This window comes from Mercenaria mercenaria, chromosome 12 (genome assembly GCF_021730395.1).
Source record: "Mercenaria mercenaria strain notata chromosome 12, MADL_Memer_1, whole genome shotgun sequence".
NCBI classification, from domain to species: Eukaryota; Metazoa; Mollusca; class Bivalvia; order Venerida; family Veneridae; genus Mercenaria; species Mercenaria mercenaria.
In genome coordinates this window covers 64,014,979-64,040,152 of record NC_069372.1, presented here as the reverse complement: position 1 = coordinate 64,040,152, position 25,174 = coordinate 64,014,979, and the positions used below count along the sequence as shown (strand labels likewise).

Below are 25,174 nucleotides of genomic sequence, written 5' to 3'. Positions count from 1 at the left end.
TACAAGAAAGATTATGATTTGTACTGAATATATTGGAAAAAGCACATGACAAACTGATAATCATTATGTCAAGACAGTCTAGGCGTAGTCCATACCCCGCACTGAATGAATTAATCAGGGGTTATCCCAAATTGCATGTCTATTTTTAGAATAGCGGGAATTTTTGATATCAAGAAATACTGGCCATTTTTTTTATATCAAAAAATCGAATTCTTGATATCAAAAAATGATTTCTTGATATCTAGAAATCGAATTATTGATATAAAAAAAATAGTCCGTATTTCTAGATATCAAGAAATGATTTCTTGATATGAAGAATTGGATTTCCTGATATCAAAAATATAACATTTTTTTGATATCAAGAAATGATTTTTGATATCAAGAAATCGAATTCCTGATATCAAGAAATTGATTTTTTTATATCAAAAATTCATTTCCTGATATCAAAAATTCGCTTTTTTGATATCAAAAAATAGACAGCATTTCTTGATATCAAAAAATGAATTCCTGATATCAAAACATCGATTTTTTGATATCAAGAAATTATTTCTTGATATCAGAAATTCGATTTCTTGATATCAAAAAATAATTCTTGATATCAAGAAATCGAATTTTTGATATCAAGAAATCATTTCTTGATATCAAAAAATGCCTAGAAAATAGTAAAACGGCGCCCCATACCTATTTCATTTCTATGATATTCACGGATACGATTAAAAGAAAATATATAACATCATTAACATTTACCAAATACAAGACGTTAGTAGACTTATATTTACTCAAGATTACGTTCGAGAGCTAGCTGTACATGTATTAGATTTCATGTCGACAATAGTGAACGAAAATCAGTTACGGTCACGGTCATATTGTCCTAAATAAATGTGCTAATTACGCGTCATTAACAATGGCAAACAGTCCAGTTTATCAAATTTCAAATTGTAAAAATTATAGCAGGTGCTGAAATGGCCTATTGCAAAACTGTAGGTATAATTTACACTTTAATCCGTATGTATGGCGCTGCTGTCTAATCGTAATGCACTGTATGTCATGAACACAATAAATTTTAATGGGTAGTCTAATTTAACATTTTTGTAATAACAATTTGAACACATTTTTTTGTATTAGTATTGATGCCTATTCACATAACATGCAGCCGAGGAAGGTAAGTGAAGTAACTTTCTTTGTTTTAAAATTAAAGTCACACCGACACAGTGTATGTTAAATGGCGACTTTCCCATTTTGTGTGTTGTGAGAGGTGCACCTGAAAGCATTGTTTTAGCCATAGGCGACCAGCACTGAATTTTGGTTATAGAACGACCAAATGTAGGATATAACCAGATGGCTTATCTAAACAGGGTTTATAATTCACACTCCAAGCTGCCACAATAATGATAAAGTAGGTATAACCAGTTATCAAGATGTTCGATTTATAACTAAAAAGCCGATGATTTTTTAATTTATTTTCAGAGAAAGTACACATGTATCGCTGAATTCTTCAAGACGATGAATAACGTACTCTAAATTTAAATTTTGAAATCTTTGTCTCGACTTGAGTTTCAGGCGAAAGGAAACAGGTTCAAACTCATCTATACTCACTGCGGTTCACTTCAAGCAAATTTGTTTCCGTTTGGATGTAATATTAGATCCATGTGTTTTTGTTTTAATAAGAGTATTTTGTGGAAAATTTCAAGTAGGAATATATTTGTTTGAGCATACTTGTCAAACTATTTTATACCAATGATAGCAAATATTAATATTTAACTTTTTTCTTGTTTCTGGTTTCTTTTGAAAAATGCGCAGATGAGTCTTTTTTGCTTTAAAAATTTAGGTATAAAATTTGCAGAACCCCTAGACACATTGTCACAAAAAGTAGGAGTTTGTGATGGTACCGTTTTACCATTTTGGGATAGTTACATATTCATCTCTTTTAATACTTTTGAAACAAAGTTTCTAAACGATCTTGCTGAAACACATTTAACCTGCTTGACATTTCTTACAAACTGCTGTTGTTCAAACGAAAAAAAAAGTTTTGAATAGATCTAATACTTTAGCAGAACGGATTAATATTTGCTTGTTATCCGTAGGGTGTATAAATAATATTTTACCTGTTCATTTTGGTCATGGTGCCCCTTAAAGTAGGGAAAGATCCTTGAAAATTCACATCAAACTAAACGCTTTTGATCTTTTTGTAAAATTTACGCTACAAACCTGTACTTTTTGTTATATTACTGTACACTTATTCAATTTTTTAGTATTAAGAGTATTGTGCCTTACACTATTTATGTTTTTATTATATTTTAGTATTTTTGAAGCAACATTATAAATATCATCTTCTATGATATTATATTACATTATATTCTGGCTTGGACTATGGATGGTTCTGAAGATGTTATCTGACTATTTTTCGTAGGTCCTGGACACATATGTGGTTAAGATATACACATTATCGCTGATATTTTGTAACATTTTTCTAGGAAAATAGGAATTGTATAACTACTTTTCAACCAATGTTCAAAACTGTTTACGCAATTAAATTGTTAAATAGAAACTCGTACATTATCTAATTCAATATATCTTTGGTAGATATCTCGGGCTTTCTACAACCGATATCAATCTCGTTCAAAGTCCTCAGTGTCAACTCGATCAAGGTAAATATGCACTCGTTTAATGTCACACAGACACAGTTACAGGCAAAGAGCGATTTTTCAAGTTTTTGATTAACTTACTCATGGGAAATAACCCTTCTCAGTAGGTAAGGTTTTGAAACTACTGTGGTGAGATGCATGTAATTTAAACTCGCCAACATTAACTTCGCGGCCCTCACACACGTTTTAAGTGCTGTGCGGCGGACGTAAAAAGTCGCCCCGAATTCATCTCAGTGCTGTTATATTTTCTGGTCCTTCGGGCTTATTGGTTTCAACTCATCTAGATTTAAAGATTGATTAAAGCCAGGTGCTAGGGGCACGGGCAGTGTTGCATTCCATTTCCATGGACAGACTCAATCAAACCGAGTCTGCAATTTTCACTGTTAGCCTTGTTCTCGTGCTTCCGATGGATCTACTTTTCAGATTTTATTTCAATAAAGAGGGTATGAACAATAATTTTGAACAGCTGTGGTTAACATAACTTTCAAAGTTATATTCGAAAGAAAGTATGAATTTATGTCAGCTATCGTTCACTAAGACACCAGTGCACCGTCGGTTCAATGCAATAAACCTACAATAATGCTTTGCCGACAACATCTCTTAAGTGTATGATAAATCAACTCAACATGGTTTGACCAAATTTATTCTTTTGCCAAAGGTATAACATAGCTAGGTTGACAAAGTAATAAACATTACAGGAAGTAAATTCCAGTTTGGCTTCCAAGAAATATATCAGTCAAGATATTGTCGTTTTGTCAAATTGTGCTTATCCTCTTGCGTGAGTAGACGATTTATGTTAAATTGTTTGTATAAAAATATTATAAAAAATTACATATCAGTAATTATAAAACATGACATAAGAAGTAAAATCAGTGTACTGCTTCTAAATAAATGTCTTTTATTTTCTTTATTTCCTAAATTCTTTGCAAGAAGGCATGTTATCTTAGAGATATCAATTTGGGGAACATATAAGTAAATTTTACCAAACTGCTAATAAAACAGCTACATGTCACAGGTACGAATATTATCGGTCATTTTAGTACTTTTACATTATTTTTACATCTGGCTAGTGACTTATTAGCACAAACAATATATTAACTTAATAATCCTAAAGTTAAAATATGATTTGTCAAGTGGCGGGGGATTCTCCGTGGTCGAGTATTTAAGAATTGTTGACTTCAAATCACTTTCCCCTGGGTTCGAAATCATGCAAGTGATGTAAACTTTTTCAGTGAGGAAGCCTTACTGTTGGACTACGGAAGGTCGGTGCCTCTGCTAAGGTGCCCGCCTGTACCTGAACTAACACCCGCAAGTGTGTCAAGGATTTTCCTCTACCACTAAAATGTGGGAAATTACAGCATGACCTACATTGTGTCGGTGTGACTTAAATCCCATCAGAAACACAATGACCCAGACGATGATTCTAAATATAAATTTTCCGAGATATACTGTGTTCTCTTCATTTACATATATTAATAGATTGAATAAAGTGTTAAACTCTGGAATGGTATGCCAGATGATTTACACTTTAAAAACTGAAGAAAGGTAATTGATAATCTATATTTACGGATAATAATACCTCTTTTTCTTTAATGAATCTTATATAAATAATCGGTTCATAATTTTGCTGTATCAATTTGCCTGCCGCAAATATGCCTCACATTTCTTTGTAGATAGGTCAAACATTTCGTTCGGGTGAATAAATCGGCAACAAAAAAGTTTCCGTAGAAGTAAATTTACGCATTTTTGAAAAATAACATGAACGTTGAACCACAAGGAAACGACAAGTCATGTGAAAGAGAGAAAATACGCAGAATGTTATACAAAAATGTATGTTATTGATTTGTCATTGAAATAATTTCTTTCCTTTGTAAGGCGATTTACATTTTTTTTCTACAAGAATTTTAATACAAATTTGAGAGAAAATTGACTTTTAGTTTCTGAAGGCTAATAACATGATATCAGATATAAAATTTCATAATAGTAATCATCAAATGTTTAATTTATCCAGGCAATTTTGGATTTGATATCTAGACTGCTGGTCAATAGCATGAACTATGGATCAGTGATTCGTATAAAAATTGTTACGTATTACATGATAAGAGAGAAAATTTTCCTCATTTGGATAAGGTTGTACTCCATGTTATAGCTTGTGGGGTATTTAGTTTCCAATATATTGCACATAGAGCGTGTGATCATATTGATATGTTCAATGATCCTTATGTCACCCAAACCCCTTCAGCCGGGCAATCTTTGTGCGCTTGAGCTGTGTTCCTTCATTCGATTGTTTTGTCCTCGTTGTCTATATGATTTAATCATATTATGCATTTCTGTATATATCTATATATCTAATATTTCTATTCATATACTCACAGCTGTGTGGTTTCATTTTGAGAGGGCGCTATGTTTTATGAATAGAGGTTTTACTATTTGATCTTTGTCTGTTTTGTTTGGCTCCATGAGAAGAAAATCAAAATGAACTTTACTAACATTTTCGTTAATAGGCATTATAATGCTATAAAATATAATTATATCCATCAAATTGCGTTTTCCCTTTGGTCAGCGTTTTTTTTGTATGCAGTTGTATTTAATAAAAATAGAAGACGTTGTATGAGTGATATAACTCATTTTCGTTTATTGGTAGGAGTTTACTTAAAATCGTTTTAATGTCATTTTTATGTTGTCACCTTTATGTGTCAGTTATTAAATGTTTCTATATTGAGAGCTGCTGACATAGACATTTCAGCCGTATTGCAATATTAAAGAATGCTGATTTTTATGGAAGCGTGAAATGGACATCTGCCGCTGTTACATTTTTTAAAGACCCACCGCGAGCTAGTGATCTACTTTTATTCTCCAGCATGAACTTCCTGCAAATCATTCTGATAATACTGGTATACTAAAGCTATTCTACAAGAAGACAGTGGACAATTTAGGCCCTTCCTGAATTAATGTTTTCACAATTCCATCTGCAAACGTATTCAGACGTTCTCTTTTTAGTATAGTTTTATAAACATACGCTATTAGCTATCTTACACTGTAGAAACATAGTGTGGTCTAAACTCACCTTAATACTAGTACATCAAGTACTGTGCATACAACTGAATTAATTCGATAATATACTTAGACATTAAACACATTGCCTTGGCCTTATATATGTCACTGTCTTTTTGTAAGTAGATACTTGTTATTTCTCGTTTTCTTCATGCAAAGCATCATGGGAATACAAAAGAATACTGTTATTTTGTGGCGCGTCTTTAACGTTACAGATGTGAAAAGAATATGTAACAAAATTGCACCAGTCTAGTCCAAGAGTGTCAAATAGTTACCGTACACAGAAGATAAATGCAACTGAAACTTAAGGAGGTATTATACACCGTAACATTTGTATGTGCATGCCCAACCGGAAGCTAACGTGACGATTTATGACAATGTCTACGACAAACTATATGTGTTTGTATACTTTTTCTTCTAAAAAATGTAACCTGTCTCTGATCTGAAGCTTAATGGTTTTATGGGTGGGCCGGTGGCCTAGTGGTAACACGCTTGACTGCCAATCCAGAGGTCCGGGGTTCGAATTCCGGTCCAGGAACTGAAAATTTCTGAGATGCTCTTGAGTGTCTCCCACCTGACTAAGAGACCTGTACTGGTTCTTCCCAGGAATGACGGCTTCGCGTGTATCGGTCCTATACATCGGCACGTTAAAGAACCAGACTGTCTATTCGCAAAGAGCTAGGCTAAGTTAGCCGGACAGGCCTGTATTTCTCTTTGTTCTCTCTGTCTGTTCTGGGGGCTTTATCTCACTCTGTCCCTCTGGTCAGATCGCTCTGTGTCTGTACTAGCAGAATATGAATTTCGCGCCCTGTGTGGCTGCGTTTGCTATATGTAAAGCACCTTTGAACGTGTTTATCATGAAAAGGGCGCTATATAAATCTGGTATAATAATAATAATAATAATAATAATACTTATTTAAATAATTGATGAATTTCGTGTCAGTTACCGTGCAAAATTATTAGCTTTTTATCTTGAAAGTACGTAATTTTGATCGACTTTTTATTTGGACTATTTTTTTCAAAGCCAGTATTTGCCGAACTATTAACGAGTATTTAGTTCTGAATAATGATCAATATTTTGTTGCTTTTGTTTATTTTATTGAAATGTTATGCGGAATGCAAGAAAATGGATGATGGTAACTGATGTTACTTATTATTGACATTTTCAAATAAGAATTGGGCAGTTTGATTGTTATACCTTTTCTTTTCGTTTCCATTCATAATGTTATACTTATATACTGAAAGTATTCTCTAAAATTGTTCAAATTTCAGTAGAAAAATAATAACTTCTTGAATTAAACTAAGGTTCCCATGGAAACAAATTCCGTAACCTATATATCAAACTATAAAAAAAAAGTCCTTGACACTGGTCAATTTAAAGAACACAGCATTAGCTTTTATCTTTATTCCAACTCTATCCATCTAACATATGTCGCTAGATACTCCCAATGTTGAAAATATTACAAAACATATACATTATCAAACATTGCAAAAATGGCAAAATGATAGTGAAAGTAGAGCTGTCAAAATGACAAAATAACGCTAGGTTTACGAAAATATATACGTCAACAATATTTCAGAACTGGGAGTATCTAGTTAAATATGTTACACACACAACCAAAACAAGGTAAAGATGTCGTGCGATCGAGATTAGATGTCATGCGCTCGAGACAATATTTCGAGCGCTCGAGGTAAGATGTCTTGCAGTCGAGATAAGATGTAATGTGCACGAGATAATTGAATCTTTAAAAAAATAAATGCATGTCCTAAACATACCACCTTACGTTCCCGAAACAATGATCATCATATTTTAATTGCCTAGTCCTTTTTAATGTTTGATTTACTACAAAAGATTTCCTGTTATTGCGACAATACGATCATCAAATTGATGTAAAAGTTTTCAGCTAAGACACAATTAAAGTAAACATGTCCTCCTTAGTGAATTATAACAGAAGAGGTGGAAAAAATGAAAATGTTTTAAGCTCGGTTTGATCGCCTTGTAACAATATAAGACTTGCCTTAATAACTGTAAGATAATGAAGATCCATTTAGTCTGAATCATCATATATGCATGTCTAAGAAGTGTTTCATCGCCCATGCAACCAATTGAGTGAGCGGGAAGCAGAGTCGGTCGGCCCTAAATGGATATTTGCGATTTTTCTTAGCGACATTTAGTCCATAAACTGTAGAAGAACCCGGGGTTCCATCAGGTGGGCGTTGTAGCGAGTGTGGACGCCAACAACGCTTAGGTGGCGGCCATCCCGGAAAAAACTCCTGTTTCAAAGAAAGGATGGGCAGGGGTGTTTGGCATAGAACGCTTCAAAATGGTCTTTAGCCCCCATCATTAGATTCCATAGTCGTAACCATAGAGGAACTCTGGACCGTTGTAGAGGAAGTCCGTGCATACGGACACGTCATACCGGACATCCCGGCAAACCCCTGTTTTCACGTGAGTGGGCATCCCAGTCGGCCCCGAACGGATTTTCGTGCATTGCCTTGGCAACGTCCAGTCCCGTAACTGTAGAAAGACCCAGGTTCCAACAGAATTGTGTTGTAAAGAAGGTGGACGCCCACCACACCCAGGCCATCCCGGGAAATCTTGTTTCCGCGTGAATGAGCTTCAAATTTTTCCCTAGATTGATATTCTCTATGTTTTCCTTTCAATGTCCATTTCCTGTACTGTTAAATAACCCAAGATGTAAAACTTGTTTGCAGGTGAGAGTTTAAGCATGTTCCAATTATATTGAAAACTGAGTGAAAATGATATCGCGACTGTCACAGCTATTCGTTGAGGAAATTAATATATGCATCATAATATAAAAAATAAAAAATAATCATGCATAAGGGTTATTTGAACATGTTAAATGAAATTGAAACTTACTAAAAACCCAGAAAAGAAATCATAAAAACTGTATATAAATACTTTGATTTTGTACTATTTATGGGCGTAGTGTTCATCAGCAATTATTATACTTTTTTATCTATCACTGGGTTCAGACCAAATATTTGCTTTTTCAGTATGTAGGGATATTGTAATAGTTATTTTTAGAATATGCGTACACCTTTTTCGGTTCTGTGTTAAATTACGAATCACTTTGTAACATTTACGAAACATTGCTGTTGCAGGTTTGAAACCAAACCAGGGATGTAGAAGTATTTCATTTAAGGAGACCATCCAGCAGGCTTACATAGGGTTTGCGGTTTTGAGCATTGGATGTAGGGATCTACTTGAAATAAGATGGGGAATTTATACAAGATCTTCAACTTTTTCAACCACAATGATAGCTGCAAAGTCAATATGTTACCTAAATTGTGTTGGTTGTTGTGACTTATAACCCAACAAAACAAACAAACGTTTATTAACCCGATTGTTTACCGACCAACCGCTCTACAGATAACAAAAACAACAAAAAAACATACGTTGTTCCCAAATTATCAGGCGTCAATTCTTTTCCACAATTTTAACATTTGATTTTCGATTGTAGTTTGCTGCGCTACAATCCCCTCTTTTGCTTTGTAACACGACAAACAAGGATCTGCACTTGGCAAGAAGGTTCGATAAGTTTTATAAGTTGTCTTTGGATGAATATCAAGACTGGTGTTAAACATCAAAACTCTGATTGAAGTCCGTCCAATTTTCAGTCACGACTGATGCTAAACATGAGTTTATTATACCATCTACATTTAATATGAGATTTTGCAACAAAATAAACTACTGCATGCGCATAGACAGTACACTACATCTGTAATGAGTTTATATAAATGTCTTCTGATATGCACTAAATATAAGCTGTGTTTATAGTTCGGGCTCAAAAAATCTATAACGATGCCATTACTCATAAAACTGTAAGACAAGAAGTTCTTGACAATAGCAATGCCTTAAATCGCAAAAGGCACTGTACATATTTATTAGCTCCGGTGTATGTGGCGTGACTTGGGGCCCGTTAAAGGAAGCCAACATCTTACGATATAACATAATCTTTGCAAACAGCTGTTTCATGATACCTGTTCAACTAGGTTCAAACTAAAGGCAAGTCTAAAGGTGAGGTCTTTCCATGACTGATCTTCTCAGATCGTTCAGCACGACATTTATGTCGTGTTATTGGTACTGTTTAGTTTCTGAACATGACCATTTCGGCCTGGGTGGTTCCAATACTCCCGCTTTCATAGCCTTGGGTATTGTATAATCACCCCTTGGATATGGTGCCTGCTTTTTAATTTTGTCTTTTGACAGTTCCTGTGATATGCAGGCTCCATAATCTCAGATCCCCTTCCTAAATTCCAGTTTGTTTTGTTCTGCCCATTGTTTTCTCGTATGGGGCAATCCCTTTACTTTATCTGGGGACCAAACGCCGCTCTTCATGGAATTACACGCCTCAACACGTGTATCATTGAAGGTTCCATGTTCACCGCCGTTTGAATACATCTGCGGATGTCTCTAAATTGCTTTTTGTACTTTTAGCATGTTTAAATGTTGAGTTCTGCTCAGCCCGGGGCTAGAGGGCGTGGACGGTAGCCTGTATTTCCACTACCGGCCATGAACAGGCTCAATCAAACCGAGCCTGCAACATTTTCGTTTGTGTCGTGTTGAGCGACCTGTGAAGTTTCCACTTTCCTCTATTTTAGGATAAATCTAAATATGACCATCGCCTCTGTTTCGATAGAGAGGTTGTGATTTCATACATGTATATGTGCATGCTAAAATGTTTTCTAGAAAGATTTATATGATCACAAGCATATGCAAGCTTACCTTGACTTCATGTAAGAGCATTATAATAATTTCATTTTGTATGAACAGCATGTTACCTCTATACAACTTTTACTTTAGTTTCAGCTGAAAGCTTAAACCATAAATGATAATTCGAAGCCTTTTAGTGTGTACAATTCATGTTTAACTTGGTCATATCAAGCAAAAGCCTTCAGGTGTTGTAACATTCTGTTGTGATAAGTCACTTCATACTGACGAGAGATGATACCTTATTATTTAATTTCGTTTTAATTTTGATTAATTCTAATGACAACATGTCTTAATAGATTTTAAACTTTTTAATAAATTTGCACAATAATCGCTTTCATGAGTATTACATCGCCACCGTTGCATGCTTGCTTTGTCAGCCTTACGACGCTTGCTACCTCCTGAATTCGAGGACAAATCTCGTGAGAGGACCCCTCGCGCTCTACATCGGCTTAAGCGCAACTCTATTATAATAAAATATTGTATGAATTCCTTGATCCCAAAAGGACCAGAAATAAAAACAACACTTAAAGATTTTAAACGACTGATACAGAACTCTTTAAGACTGCTGGTTTGATAGTTACGTAAATCTGTGAGAAGATCACAACATTACTTAATTTTAATTCATGTGTTTATAAATTGATTGAGACACTTTTCTTAGAATTATTTTGTAAGTTGATTACTGTTTAATATTAATATTGATCATATATCTGAAAAAAAGAAATTTCAAGAGTTTTGTTTTTGTGTAAAGGCATTATTTGTTTATCCTATCATTATATCCAGTAATTATCATAATAAAAACCTTAAGATATTTAGTTTGAAATACATTTTTTTGTAGATTTGGCCAATAGTTTTACTTTCACATACACAATAACTTAACTTCGTTAAAATGTAGGATCATGATTTCCATTGTTTCAAGTACAAAATATATAACAGAATTAAGTTCTAAATAACATGGTGTGAAGCTGAGTTATTAAGAAGCTTCGGTAAATATCGCACACGATTGTTACTTTCTCCCTCTCTAAGTTGTGAGTAAATGAACTATTATTATAACTACCATGGTGATGGTGATTATTATCATATATATCTCAATAAGGAATGCAGACACAAGCTTATAAAATAGGCCCTTTTCATAATCATTCTGTCATGTCTTGGATGAAACCTGCTTCATTGATTTATTAGTTTCTTTATGAGCTAGAATAAACAGAAATTGGTAATTACATGTGTATTCGACACTTCTTGACGGGTTCGTATTACACTACGATTTTGTGAAGGCTTCTTTTCAGAGCAATATAGCGACTGTCTGTACTTCTATAGAGAGGTTGTAATTTCATACTTGTACATGTACCCGTGTATACCCTTAAGTAGCTAAAAGTTCTAAACTTAATAATGATAAGAAGAATAACGCGACTGCTAAATTTAATCGAGTTGCGCACTATATGTAATTCTTTCTTATCAAGAACGTTTTGAATTTGCTCGCCTACATTGTGTGCAACGTGTATGTTCTTAATTTTCGCATCAAAGACGTTAAAAAAGAATAAAAATCGTACCCGTGCCCGTTCGATGATCGTCTGAATTTATAAGTCGACCACAACTTATCAGTCAGCTGAGGAAAAATACCTCCGTACCAGTTAGTACCACGTTAATGAAACAAAACTGTCTAAGACTAAATTAAAGAGTTACGTGGAAGGCAGTAGAGGCAGAAAGAGATTATTATCGAGAGTAGTGTCAGATAAGTTATAATTACAACAAAAGAACATAACCTTGAAGTATAATACGGCGATGATAAATTATCTCAGTATGGTATGTTGATCTAATTTATACTTTTTGAAGTTTTATCATTGCTAAGTAAACAAAGCAATGCATGTAAAGGAAGTAAATTTTAGTTTGGCTTCCAAGAAATGTGTCAGTCAAAATATTGCCGTTTTGTCAAATTGCGCATGCGCGTTTAATTAGATAAGTTATTAGTATTGGCTAGGGCTGATCCTCTTGGGTGAGTAGACAATTTAATATATTAAATATTTTCTGTAACAATAAATAATAATTAATTCTTTGCGAAAGAATTTCTCTTAAAAATAACAATATGTTGACCACATAAGTAAAATTAAACAAACTGCTGATATCACAGCAATATTTGTCGAAAGAAACACTATAGGCAAATAGTGTTAGAGTCTCATCTGCAGGCAACGACATCTGCCTTTTGTTATCAATGATTGTGATAGTCGCATAAAACTGTCAGGCTTTATATCACAGGTATGAATATATTCGATCATTTAAGCATAATTGTTACATTTGGCTAGTGACAATATATGATCCTTATGTTAATATTTTAAATTAGTCATGATCGAGAAGTTAAGATTGTTGATTTTAAATCAATTGCCCACGCAAAGGATGTAAACATTTTCCTGTGAGGAAGTTTTACGCTCACGAACGATCGGTGGTTCTACCAAGATGCCTTCCCATACCTTAACTAATACCCAGAAGTGTTTCGAAGGATCTTCCTCCATATGAAAAGATGGGAAGCATGCAGACGTACACTGTGTCGGTGTGACTTATAACCTAACAAAAAGCAAAATGCTCTATGTTGAGGATGCTAAATATAAATTGTCTGAGATATTTTTGTTCCATTCATTTGCATAAATAAAACATAATATCAAATTCTAAACTCTGGAATGGTATGCCAGATAATCAACATTTTTAAAAGGAAAAGAGGTAGTTTGCACATTTATATTTACGTTTAATAATATCCTTCTCTTTTATGGATTCTCATATAATTATTCGGTCCATATGTTTTGCTATATAAACTGTACATAATTTAACCGCAGAAAATAGGCCTCATATTTCTTTGTGAGTAGGCCAAAAAATAATTCTTTCGGGCAAATAGATAGATCAAAATAAAAAGAAGCTTTACTTTCCGTAGAAGTAATTTTACACATAAATGTTGAACGGTAACTGTTTGATTTATCCAGGCAAATTTTGAGTGATATATAGACTGATCAATATCACAAACTATTAATCTGTGAATGATATAAGAAATTGATATAAGAAATTGATATGAATTAGTATTACATGATAAGAGAGAAGATCTTGGTTTTGGATTTTTTTGGCGTTTTTTTCTTAACACCGACAAAATTATATGTCAGATATGATGAAGTACAAAATGGTAAGATTAAGGTAGGTCTAAAATAAATTAAGTGCTATTGTTATCAGTTTAATACTCAAACTATGTAATAGTATAAACAGGAAGATAATCGTAGTTTTGGTTTTGTTGAATTTTTCACGGTTTCAGGATTTTTTTCGAATCAATCAAGTTAAATGACGCATGCGGGTGGATAAATTTTCAGTTGGTAGAGATTTATGCTTTTATTATTATAACTATAATAGATAGTATTTTAAAGTATATAAAACAGAACACAGAAGGTAGTTTATAATGTTTTTGTCATTATAGCACACTCATGTATTTTTTCAAAACAAGCTTTAGAAATAATGTAACTAACCAAATGAGCTAAAATAAATTACATTATAATTCACCATTATACTGAATGGATCAAAACACTGGTATTGAGAAAAATTTCTTTGAAAATGTGTGTTCGTATAATGCAACGTAGATGAACAATTTGAAATACTGTTGACGTAAATAAGATGCATAAAAATATACTTAATCAGTATTGCAGTGCGACCCCTTTGTATTTTGTGCGCAGTAAGTATCATTCGCTAATCTTGAATTTGTAACATTTGCATTGACTTTTGTTTCTAATCAATATTCCAGTCCTGTTAAATACATAAAACATTGTTTGCTAGCGACGATAAGAAGTATTTTATAGACGACATCAATGAAATATGTCAACATTCTTAGCGTTCTATGACGTATTGAAAACAATTCACAATAACTGTCAGGGATAACACATTTCATTACATCTGCAAATAGCGACATTATTCTAACCGCCTCATTGACGAATTTAGAATTACGAAGTCTATATTGACGAAGTTATTATCAATTCTTGCATGAAAACTACTTTTTTCGCTGGATCCGCCCATGTATTAACGGGAGAAAAATCGTGTGCAAACAAGGCAATTCACGTGCTGTTAATACCCGATTTTTATTTTTGAAATGCTTTGCCAGGGATATATGTATGTATTTTTACGCACACTGATATTTGGCATCTGCGTCTTGTTTCTTCCTTAACAACCTCATCTTGTAGTATTATAGATACAATGTAATCCATAGTATGTTTAGCTGTATCTGTTTCCAACCCCAAACGTACTGCCCCCATCAATGTACGCCCTAGCTTCTCTTAGAGTTCACTCCCTTTACAAAGCGTCTGTTCAGTTATTGTAAATAACTGTGAATAAATAAGTATCGCGTGTAACTTGTGCTGTTGTTCGTTTTAAGGTATTATATTTATGATTTTGGTAAGTATCAGTCGGTATGTTTTTATCTAATTTCTCGAAGAATTTATATAAACAGCTTGGAAACTTGACACTACATTCGTACTTATTCGTACTCCAAACTGCGTGTCGAATGCAAAGTTATTTCCTTGAAATTGTGATCGAGTCCACCAAATTGTGAAATGATATGAACAGTTATTGGTAATTTTATGTTTGTAATAATGAGAGATAAAAAAATCGCTTAAAAACCTTCAGGAGGTGCTTTTGATAGTGTTGTTTATTTCCGGGCCCTGGATACGGATATTTAAAACATGTTTACCGTTTCCAAGAACAACTGGAATGGTAAATAAAAAATGTACCGGAATCGTCAAGTCATCACGTATGAAAACAATACATAAATCGTCGTGAAATATATTTTTATGCAAGAATAGCGACAATACACGTTTGTTTTGTGTATTAACATCTGCAGAAGCCCTTGGGATATGTTTGTGACCTCGACCTTCGGTCTCGGTCACAAACAATCCCGCGGGCTTCTGCAGACGTTAATACACAAAAAAACGTGTATTATCCCTACAGGATATGTTGTATAAATATTACGTTTTAACCGTTATTCCTTTAATATTTCCATAAGTGATTTTTTATGACATGATTCTTTTATAGCTTTATTAATAGTATCAAGAAAGTTTATTATTATTTCACTATATGTCAACTAACATGTAACAATGAACGCTACCGAATCAGTTCCGCTTTATTAGGACTGTCTACTTAAAAAAAGGAAAAGGGGCCAGATGTCAGAACCGTGTGTATAGGTCGACATAATATATGTTGTTTGTGAAACAACACTTTGGACATCTCTAGATTAACAATGCCTTGATAAACTTCTGAGTGACTCTAAAAGTTATAAAATTTAAAACCAGAATGCATATACATATGTCTATCTTGTTTTAGTTTGATTTTGCTTGAGGAGTCATATTCTACAATAGAAGAAATGGACTCGTTGGTTGTTGTAGCCATTGATTTTGGAACAACTTACTCGGGATGGGCGTTTTCATTTAGACATGAATATGAGAGGGATCCTATCAAAGTGTCTTCGAAGAACTGGCAAGGAGGAACACTCGTCTCGCAAAAAGGTAAATTATGGTCTTTGGGGCAAAAGAGGTGTTACCTTGTTTATTATGCACAAACTATTTAGGTTTAGTATTCAAATTGTATTTATTACCTTTTGATAATTTCGAATAAATTCATTGTTCTGTCCACAATGTCCTGTCTAATTCAATCTCTTCTTGTCTACACACATATGGTGGCTGATTTCTGCCATGTCATACTGGCGTTATGGTGAGGCGAAACACGAAAACACAAAAACTCGAAAAATCCTTATTTGGCGAGTTTCCGCTTTTTTCGTTTTGGCGGGGCAAAAACACGACAATACATGGGCTCCCTTTGTTTGACTTCGCCCCGCGGACACGAAAACCCCAAAACACGACAAACTCTTTATTTGTCGAATGTTCGTGTTTTCGTCCCGCCGACACGAAAACACAAACATGATAAATACTTTTTTGTCGAATTTTCTTGTTTTGTTTAGGCGTCTTTCATTAAGTCATGCGCGCAACTAAAATCAGTAAATGCCTAGCAAATTAGTTCAAAATAATTGTTTTACCTCCTTCATTAAACAATATTTTGCATTATCACATAGTCGTACAAACCTAGCAGGAGTACTAAGATGATGTGTATATATGTCTTATTACAAAAATATTTAGATAAAAATCCCCGGGGGCCTTCGTGGCCGAGTGGTTAAGGTCGCTGACTTCAAATCACTTGCCCCTCATCGGTGTGGGTTCGAGCCTCACTCGGGGCGTTGAATTCTTCATGTAAGGAAGCCATCCAGCTGGCTTACGGTGGTTCTACCCAGGTGCCCGCTCGTGATGAAATAATGCACGGAGGGGCACCTGAGGTCTTCCTCCACCATTAAAGCTGGAAAGTCGCTGTGCCGGTGCGACGTTAAATCCAAAAAAAAAAAAAAATCCCCGATCATGATGATAGATATGTTATATGTTCACGTTTTGAAAATAAGGTTTTCAAAACTAAAAGGTGGTTGATACATTTTGAACAGCCCGCAGAACTGGCGAATTATATCTTTTGTTCTAGAAAAAGAAGAGCTGTAACGGGAGATATTTTTTTATCATTATCACCGTATACTCGAATTATCCGCCAATTACTAAAATGTGAGCGCTAGGGGGGACAATTTTCTTACTATACTGACTATTATCAGTCCAGATCTTTTTGCGCGTCTTGTGTAATGATTGTGCGCATGCCTCGTGGAAGACATCAAAACGAAAAATCAAAAACTCGACAAATCAGAAAACACGGACAAAAGTGGTATTTACCGTTTTATCATGTTAGCTGGGCGAAAACTAGTACTCGACAAAAAGGTATTTGCCATGTTTTCGTGTCCACGGAGCGAAGTCACGACAACACGAAAGCATGACAAATAAAGGGCACCAACACGACATATTCATACCCGCCATCACGACAACTAGATAGATAAATATATCCTGTCGGTGTTCTCTAAACGTCGTGTTTCGTGTGGAATTTGTCGATGTTTTGTAGCCTGCAACATTTTCGTTTTTGTCGTGTTGAGCGACCTGTGAAGTTTCCACTTTTTCTACTTTTTTTTGTGTTTTCGTATTGTCGTGTTTCCACCAACACGACATGGCTGAAAACAGCTACCATATATACATGTTTAACGTCTACTTTTGAATGGTACATGAGTTTCTTCATAGCGTAACTCTGTTGCGTGTAACTAATGAAAATTGAACCGAGATTTGTATTTGAAAACCAACTTTTAAAGAGGGTTTGAGGTTTCACAGATAAAATACAATCAAGATAAAGTTTAATGGCATGAAATGTTTGCATACTTGATAGTTTGAAAGGTTATCAAACGTTCCATATTATATAAAGATGGTGATAAGAAAAATGATCACCTGGAGATTTATGAATTTCGACCGAGGCGTCAACCAAGGTCTATGTTCATATTTCAAGGGACAAAAATTCTCAAGAATGCAATATCAATAAAAACGTTATTTATAAAAGTCTAAACATTTACTGGAATAACAGCATAATGACTTAAATGATTTATTGAAATAATTAGTAAAAAGGATATTATTAACACCCTATAAAATAAATACTGTAGAAGACTTTACAAAATATCTGTCAGACTCAGACGTTTTTTCAAACATTACGACTGGTTTAGCCGAGACGTTTTATGCGCGTACAAAATCGACAGCAGCAACATTCCAAATTTGTTAAAAGCTTGTTTTTTAAATGTTTGGCACGGCGAGCTAGTTATTGTTTAAAAAATCGACAGGGTTCGCACACATGCATGAACACCAGAAAAAATAATTTAATCCTATGATATCTATAAGCGCCTCGTCAAAATTGATCTTTTACAGTCTTTTAATCAGTGCAAAAGTATAATATCACCCAACGGGAGATATGAAAAATAATATCACTTGCGCAGAAAACCAAACAAAAATAAACCGTTGATGCTCTTGTGATATAAAAGTATTGATAATATCACATACACGGAAAAGAATATAATGGATTTGCGCAGGAGATATGAAATCACTTACGATTATGATATAAAATTATTATTCAAGTTAAACTAATGGAAAATTTCCATTTGGGCATTTATATGATGTATAATAAAATATTTTTGTCCTATAATCCAGATATAAATCTGCACAAAATGTAAGATCACTGAACGATGAATTTTGTTCTAACTAAAATGCTGATATTTCTGACGTATAATAATTCATGGGTATATAACTAATTGCATTCATTATGTTAAATTTAGAACAAAAAAGAATTGGTGAAATTTCCATTAGAGTTGTATGTTTGTACGTTCTTATAAAGGACTTCAGTGGTTTACAACAAAACATATTACACCTGGGTTTTATTTAAATAGTTATATATTTTCTAATTTGGGTGACCCGCTGTGAAAATAAGCACTTTGAAAATTAGTTGGTTAAATGCAGTGTCTATCAAAAATATGTACAGTTCAACTGCGTTTCCTTCATTTAAGTATTATACGTCCCTTTTGAAAATTTCTTAATCGAACTTTATCTTAAAGTCATATGTAAAGATCATATTGTACTAAACGCAATACGTCAAAACCCATTGATTTGCTATTGGTTTCCAGGTCCAACATGCATTTTGATCAAACCCGATGGAAAAACAACAGACTCTTTTGACTATGATGCCGAAAGTAAATATGCCGAAAAGGCTGAAGAAAACGATCAAGATCAATGGTTCTTCTATAAAAGATTTAAAATGATGCTTTTTAAAGACAAGGTATATATTATTTTAAAAACATTAATGTTCGATATTTTGTTTTATAAATGCTGAATGTTTCAATACATGTACAAGATGTAATTCATTTAATAAACTTTATAAGAAGATCAGTTGGAACACAGACATCAACCAAGCCTTATAATAGCAGTTGAATTGAGTCTGTTCATGAGCGGTATTAGATGCGCAACACCCCTCAACTCCCTAGCACAAGCTTAAGTTTTACAAATGCATTAAATGGACTCTGACCCGAAATGCCCAGGAAATATGACAACACTTAATCAACTTTTCTTTTACCCATTGGCAAGGGCATGGAAAGAAATGCTACACTTGAAGACGAAAGTGAAAAGAAGCTTCCAGCTATGACGGTTTTCACACTGTCTATTGATTATCTGAAAAAAAGATGTTCTTGAAACTTTGGGCAAACAAGTCGACACTGGGTTTGGTGTCTCCGACATTCACTGGGTTCTTACCGTCCCAGCAATATGGAATGATGCGGCTAAGCAGTTCATGCGAGAGGCAGCTCAGAATGTATGTAACTTTTAGCAGAACTTTACTGTATGAAATGGAATTAAAACTTTGTTACACAATGATAATTGGTCAAACATACAAATGTATCAGTTACCTAAACATTGATGATGACATTCAACTTAAAAACAATCAGTACAATTTCATCATGTTACATGAACACTTAAGCAGACATCGTTTCTATTTATGGTCGCCATTTTTAACGAATTGTTCAGATTTCATACAGTGTATTAGCTGTCCAGTGAATAATTTTATTCATCCAGGCACAATGTATTGATGAAAATACCGAATAGTACATATTACAACAAACATTATGTGTTTTACAAACAGTACCATTTTAACCTAATTTAGTGATGTAATTTTGGTAGATGATATTTCAAAACTTAGCATAAAGACAGCTTTAACAGTGGATATAGTTTTCAGCAACTCAGTCTTGATGGTATTCACTTTTTAATCAGCAAGCAAAACTTATGTATTTAAACTAGGCTGGAATACCAGCGAAGAACCTGACCATATGCCTTGAACCGGAAGTCGCTTCTATTTACTGTCGCCATCTTCCAGTATCGAAGTCATCGACTGTAGGAGAAAAATCATTGCTGGCTCAGTTTTCGTCCGGAACAAAGTACTTGGTGCTTGATGCAGGAGGTAAAACATGCAGATGAAATATTTTTTACAGAAAAGATACATATTTTACAGAAATGTAACTAGATGTCCAAGCATGAAAAACGCTAGTGTTATACATATCTTTTCCTTTTGTACTATTAAATACGTGAAAATATTTACCATACATTTTGTTTAAGGAAGATATGGTTTCTAAAATTTCTGGTGATAGTAAAATTCACTTTTGAAGATATGCTTGATAATATCATTTCTACCAACTCCATCAAAATCGGCCGTGTACATACAATTTAAATGACTACATACCTAGAATATGTTAAAATAAAGTTAATTGCTAGATATGGATATATGCTAACAAGAACCTTTTGTAGAATCCTGAGGACTTGTTTCATTTAAATGCACGAATTCGTTTACTGTATTCCTTTGTTATTATGTTACATTCAAGGCGGAACTATTGACATCACTGTTCATGAAGTCACTACAAGCGGTGAGCTTAAGGAACTTCACAAAGCAAGCGGAGGAGCTTGGGGTGGAACTAAAGTAGACCAAGCTTATGAGGCGTTTCTCACAAGCATTGTCGGTAGGCACATTATGTTTTTAGCTCACGTGAGAACGAAATGCTCATGGTGAACTTTTAGGATCGTTAGATGTTCGTCGTACGTCCGCCCACCGTTCGTACGTCATCCGTCGTTCTGTCATTCTCAATTTCTTTAAACTTTAAGAACATCTCCTCCTAAACCAATGTGCCAATTACCAAAAAATAAAAAATTCTCGTCAGAAACCGCTGGCTCGATTTTGAATTAATTTAAAAGATATGTTTCTTGCATGATCCTCTGTCAAATTCCTTAAGATCATTCTATTCCGTTGAAAAACATGGTCGCTAGTGAGCGGGGCTAGTTTTCCCTATATGGCTACATGGAAAACTTATAAAGTTTTCATCTCAATAATTGCTGGCTCGATTTGAAAATAATTTGACAGCAATATTCCGTGGGTGACATTCTACTCGATTTCTTCAAATATTTCTTTTAGGCCAAAAACAATGCTGCCGGGTGGCAAGGCTAGTTTTCCCTGTATGACCTTATTGAAAACTTTATAAACCCTGCTAGCCCGATTTATAAATAATTTCACAGAAACGGTGTTCTTTAGGGGAACCTCTACCAAATTCCTCTAAATTATTCGGTTTCGTTAGAAACCCATAGCCGCCCAGTGACGGGACTATTTTTACCTATATGGCTAAATGGAAAACCTTGAAAATCTGAAACAGCTGGCTCGACTGGAAAGTAATTTGTCTCTTATTATCCTCTGTCATCATTCTCCAAATCACAATATATATTGCTGATGTCCATATTCTTTCCTTCCCCTGTGTAATTTTCAAAAAATATAATAAAAACCGACAAAGAGTAAATATGTACTATAAAGATCTATATTTCAACATATTCACTGCCATTATATTTTCGTCAAAAAGACAAAAATCGTTATTGCAGACTTATATTTGAATGCAAGTATCAATACAATATAGAATAACTCTACTCGAACTGAAATATCTTGTTTTTCAGGCTCTGAAGTCATCATGAAATTCAAGAACAAACATATGGATGACTACATTGAAGTCTTCCGAGATTTTGAAATAAAGAAACGACAAATTTCTCCGACCAAACAAGAAAAGGTTACGATCCGTATGCCTGCTAGTCTTTCAACACTATGCAGTGAAATGAGAAGCAGTGATTTGAAAAGCTTAATCTTACAGTCACGTTTTGGCAGCAAAGTGAAAGTCTTGAGCGATAAGTTGAGGGTAGATGCTGATGTAGTCAGAGAGTTCTTCAGGCCAACTGTCCGAAACATAATCAGTCATATTGCCACCCTACTGAAGGAGCCTTCAGTCCATGGTTGTGCTGCTATTCTAATGGTCGGTGGATTCTCTGCATCACCAATGTTACAAGAGAGCGTGCAGGCAAAATTTCGAAATCTAAGAGTAATTGTTCCTGATGATGCTGGCTTAGCAGTGTTGAAAGGAGCTGTCATCTTTGGTCATGAACCTACAGCAATCACCGAAAGGGTCTGCAAGTATACATACGGAACAGGTACAACCCATAAGTACGACGAAACATGCGAACATCCTAAAGGAAGAGTCGAAAGGGATGGAAATGGAGACCTGCGATGTTACGATATTTTTAGCATCCATGCACGTTCTGGCAAGTCTGTCAAACTCAATGAAGAACAGCCGGAACAGAGTTATAGTCCCGTATCTGACGACCAAACAGAGATTGGTTTCAAGATATATTCATCATCTACAGCACATCCGCATTTTATTACCGAAGAAGGATGCAGCCTTATTGGAGAGTTGACGATTCCTATTTCCGATACAAGTTTGGGAAGAAATCATAAGTTTGGTACGAGTTTTATATTTGGCGGGACAGAAATAGTTGTGAAAGTTGAAGACAAGGCAACAGGCTACGTGACTCATGAATCAGTCAATTTCCTTGGATGAAATACAAAGTGATATTGAAAATAAATATTCGTGAACTTTTTAAAACTAGTAACCGGATCAGTCGTTTACAAAGGTAAAACATTAAAATAGCTAATAATATACCTATTATGAATACTATTAAGATGTTGAATATAACATTCTTTAAAACATCTAAATTTAATCAGCAAGTGAAACTTTCAGTTTTGGTAATTTTGTAACAACCTGTTTTGCATGAAATATGTTCGTAAGTACAAGTTGCAACAAACTTCCGCTGGTTATTAGACATCATCCTATTGGATACAACATGTACAGTCATCTTCTAAAGACAATATATTCACATCAATATTATATAGATACTATTTAGCTCTTTAATTTTAATGAAAGACGACGGACATGTTAAAGATCCGCCACAAAAGAAATTAACTACCATTTTCTTGTATGAACTTCGCGAAAATCATTTTAATATTATAGCTATATTACAGCTATACCACCAAATGGCAGGTTGACAATTCGAGGCCCTTCCTGCTTGTATTCTCACAACTTTACCTGTTTATTCGTTTAGCTTTATTTTATTCAGTGATTCTTTTTTTCAGTATATTGCATAGTTTTTGAAAACCACAGCGTAAATATATATTATACAGAAGAAACAAGATGTGGTTTAAACTGAACTAAATATACTAAATACAGTGATACGAGTACCATAACTGAAACACAACATAACATAATTCTTCTGTGGTGGCTCTTTAATCATGAAAGTGTTATAATAGTTCCAAAGTCGGTTCTGAGGCAATGTTCCCATATATGTAATGTTAATACCTTTAAATCATTTTATAGCTTAAGAGCTAATTCATTGCGCCTTTTCTGAAATATAATACTTGAGAAGAACGCTTGAACAAACTTTCTGTTTTAGCAATGTAAACAGAAAATACTATTCTATTTATTACTCATTTGTATTGTTTTATTTACGCGTACTACCTTTGTAGATGCGGTTTGTTGGGGGAGCTCATTTCAAAGTTCTATACCATCAAAGGGATAAAACTGTCGTTCATACATGCAGCAGAGGAGTGTGTAGATAGATCCCTTTGAACGGTTTCCTTGCTATACGGGAGGTAAATCGAGTTTAAAATTTGTCTGTATCGCAGGGTGCTACTTCCCTTGCCTTATCAAATTACCCTTGTTATCTGGACTCGGAAACGTTTTATGGCTTCATTTTTCGGCGACGCCGTCTAAATTCGTTTTCGTTACCTATGCCACGTGACTTCAGTTTGCAAATCAAACTACTTGATAACGCATTATAGATAATTTATCAAAATGGAAGATTTGTGTAACACTCTGCCTGATTGGACGAGAGTGTCAATTTCTTTCACTCTGTTGATTGTGCTACGCTGAGTGAAATGTAGACAAAGCGTTTATCCTAAACGACGCTGTTCACAGTTTTAAAGCTAACTTTGGCTCAGTATATTTAGCAAGAATATTGATATATCTCAAAATGATAAGTAAGTTTAATAAATATGATAAAAACCTGTTCAAATACCAACATATATCAAATTAAAGAAAGAGCTGAATACGGTCTGCGTATCACATGAATAAGGGTGTGATAAGAGTCTTTTATGTAGAGAAGTGCTTTTTAAAAGATTTTCCTTGTTACAATTGTCGTCTGTATATGACAATGTTTCTTGCTTTTGTGACTTATTCAGATTGCATATTAAAATGAGTACTTGTTTGCTTTGATATATTTGTTATAAATTATTTAACTGATTTATTATATATGAATATTTTTCTTTAGTATGGTATGCAAATATTGAACTCAGTTGAAATCTGTTTTATTATATATATGCTATATAATGACAGAATCTCATTACACTGAAATAAAGGTACGCTGCATACAGTTTATCTATGTGATATGACTACGGTCAAACTTTGCTTATGAAACAGAAATATTGAAATAATTAAAATTGTATGTTTTGCTTGACCTTCACTTTTTTATAGGTGTGACGTCATTGTCCAAAGATTCATGAATAGCGAATATGTTATTTGTTAAAGCGGGATCAGTTGGCCTGTTTTAGAAATAAATAAAAATAATAAATAAAAAATCCTTTAATTGATTTTTTCTCATGTATTCTAATCAAACTTGATTTGTAGCATCTTTATTAGGCCCGCAGCCAACTTTGTTCAGCTGGGACATTTGACCCCTTTTAGGGGCTGCTAGAGCTAAAACTAAAAATGCCTTTATACAGCGTCTCATGAACAGCTTGGTGGATCTTTGTCATACTTGGTCTGGAGCATCATTATAAGCTCCTCTTCCAAATTTATTTATATAGGAACTTGGGCCCTATTAGGGACCACTATAGCTAAAAGTAGATATGCTTTTCTTCGCATTAACCACTAAAA

General features: G+C 34.2%; 1 protein-coding gene across 1 annotated transcript; it reads left to right on the top strand.

Annotated features, from left to right (window-relative positions):
• The first annotated feature begins 12,155 nt into the window (after positions 1-12,155).
• On the top strand, positions 12,156-24,749 carry LOC123533431 (heat shock 70 kDa protein 12A-like). Its single transcript, XM_045315068.2, has 7 exons — positions 12,156-12,427; positions 15,772-15,953; positions 19,022-19,173; positions 19,570-19,701; positions 20,184-20,343; positions 20,762-20,896; positions 21,873-24,749. Exons 2-7 carry the CDS (start codon positions 15,812-15,814, stop codon positions 22,802-22,804), a joined length of 1,653 nt encoding a protein of 550 aa, XP_045171003.2. The 5' UTR covers positions 12,156-12,427; positions 15,772-15,811; the 3' UTR covers positions 22,805-24,749.
• Positions 24,750-25,174: the final 425 nt, after the last annotated feature.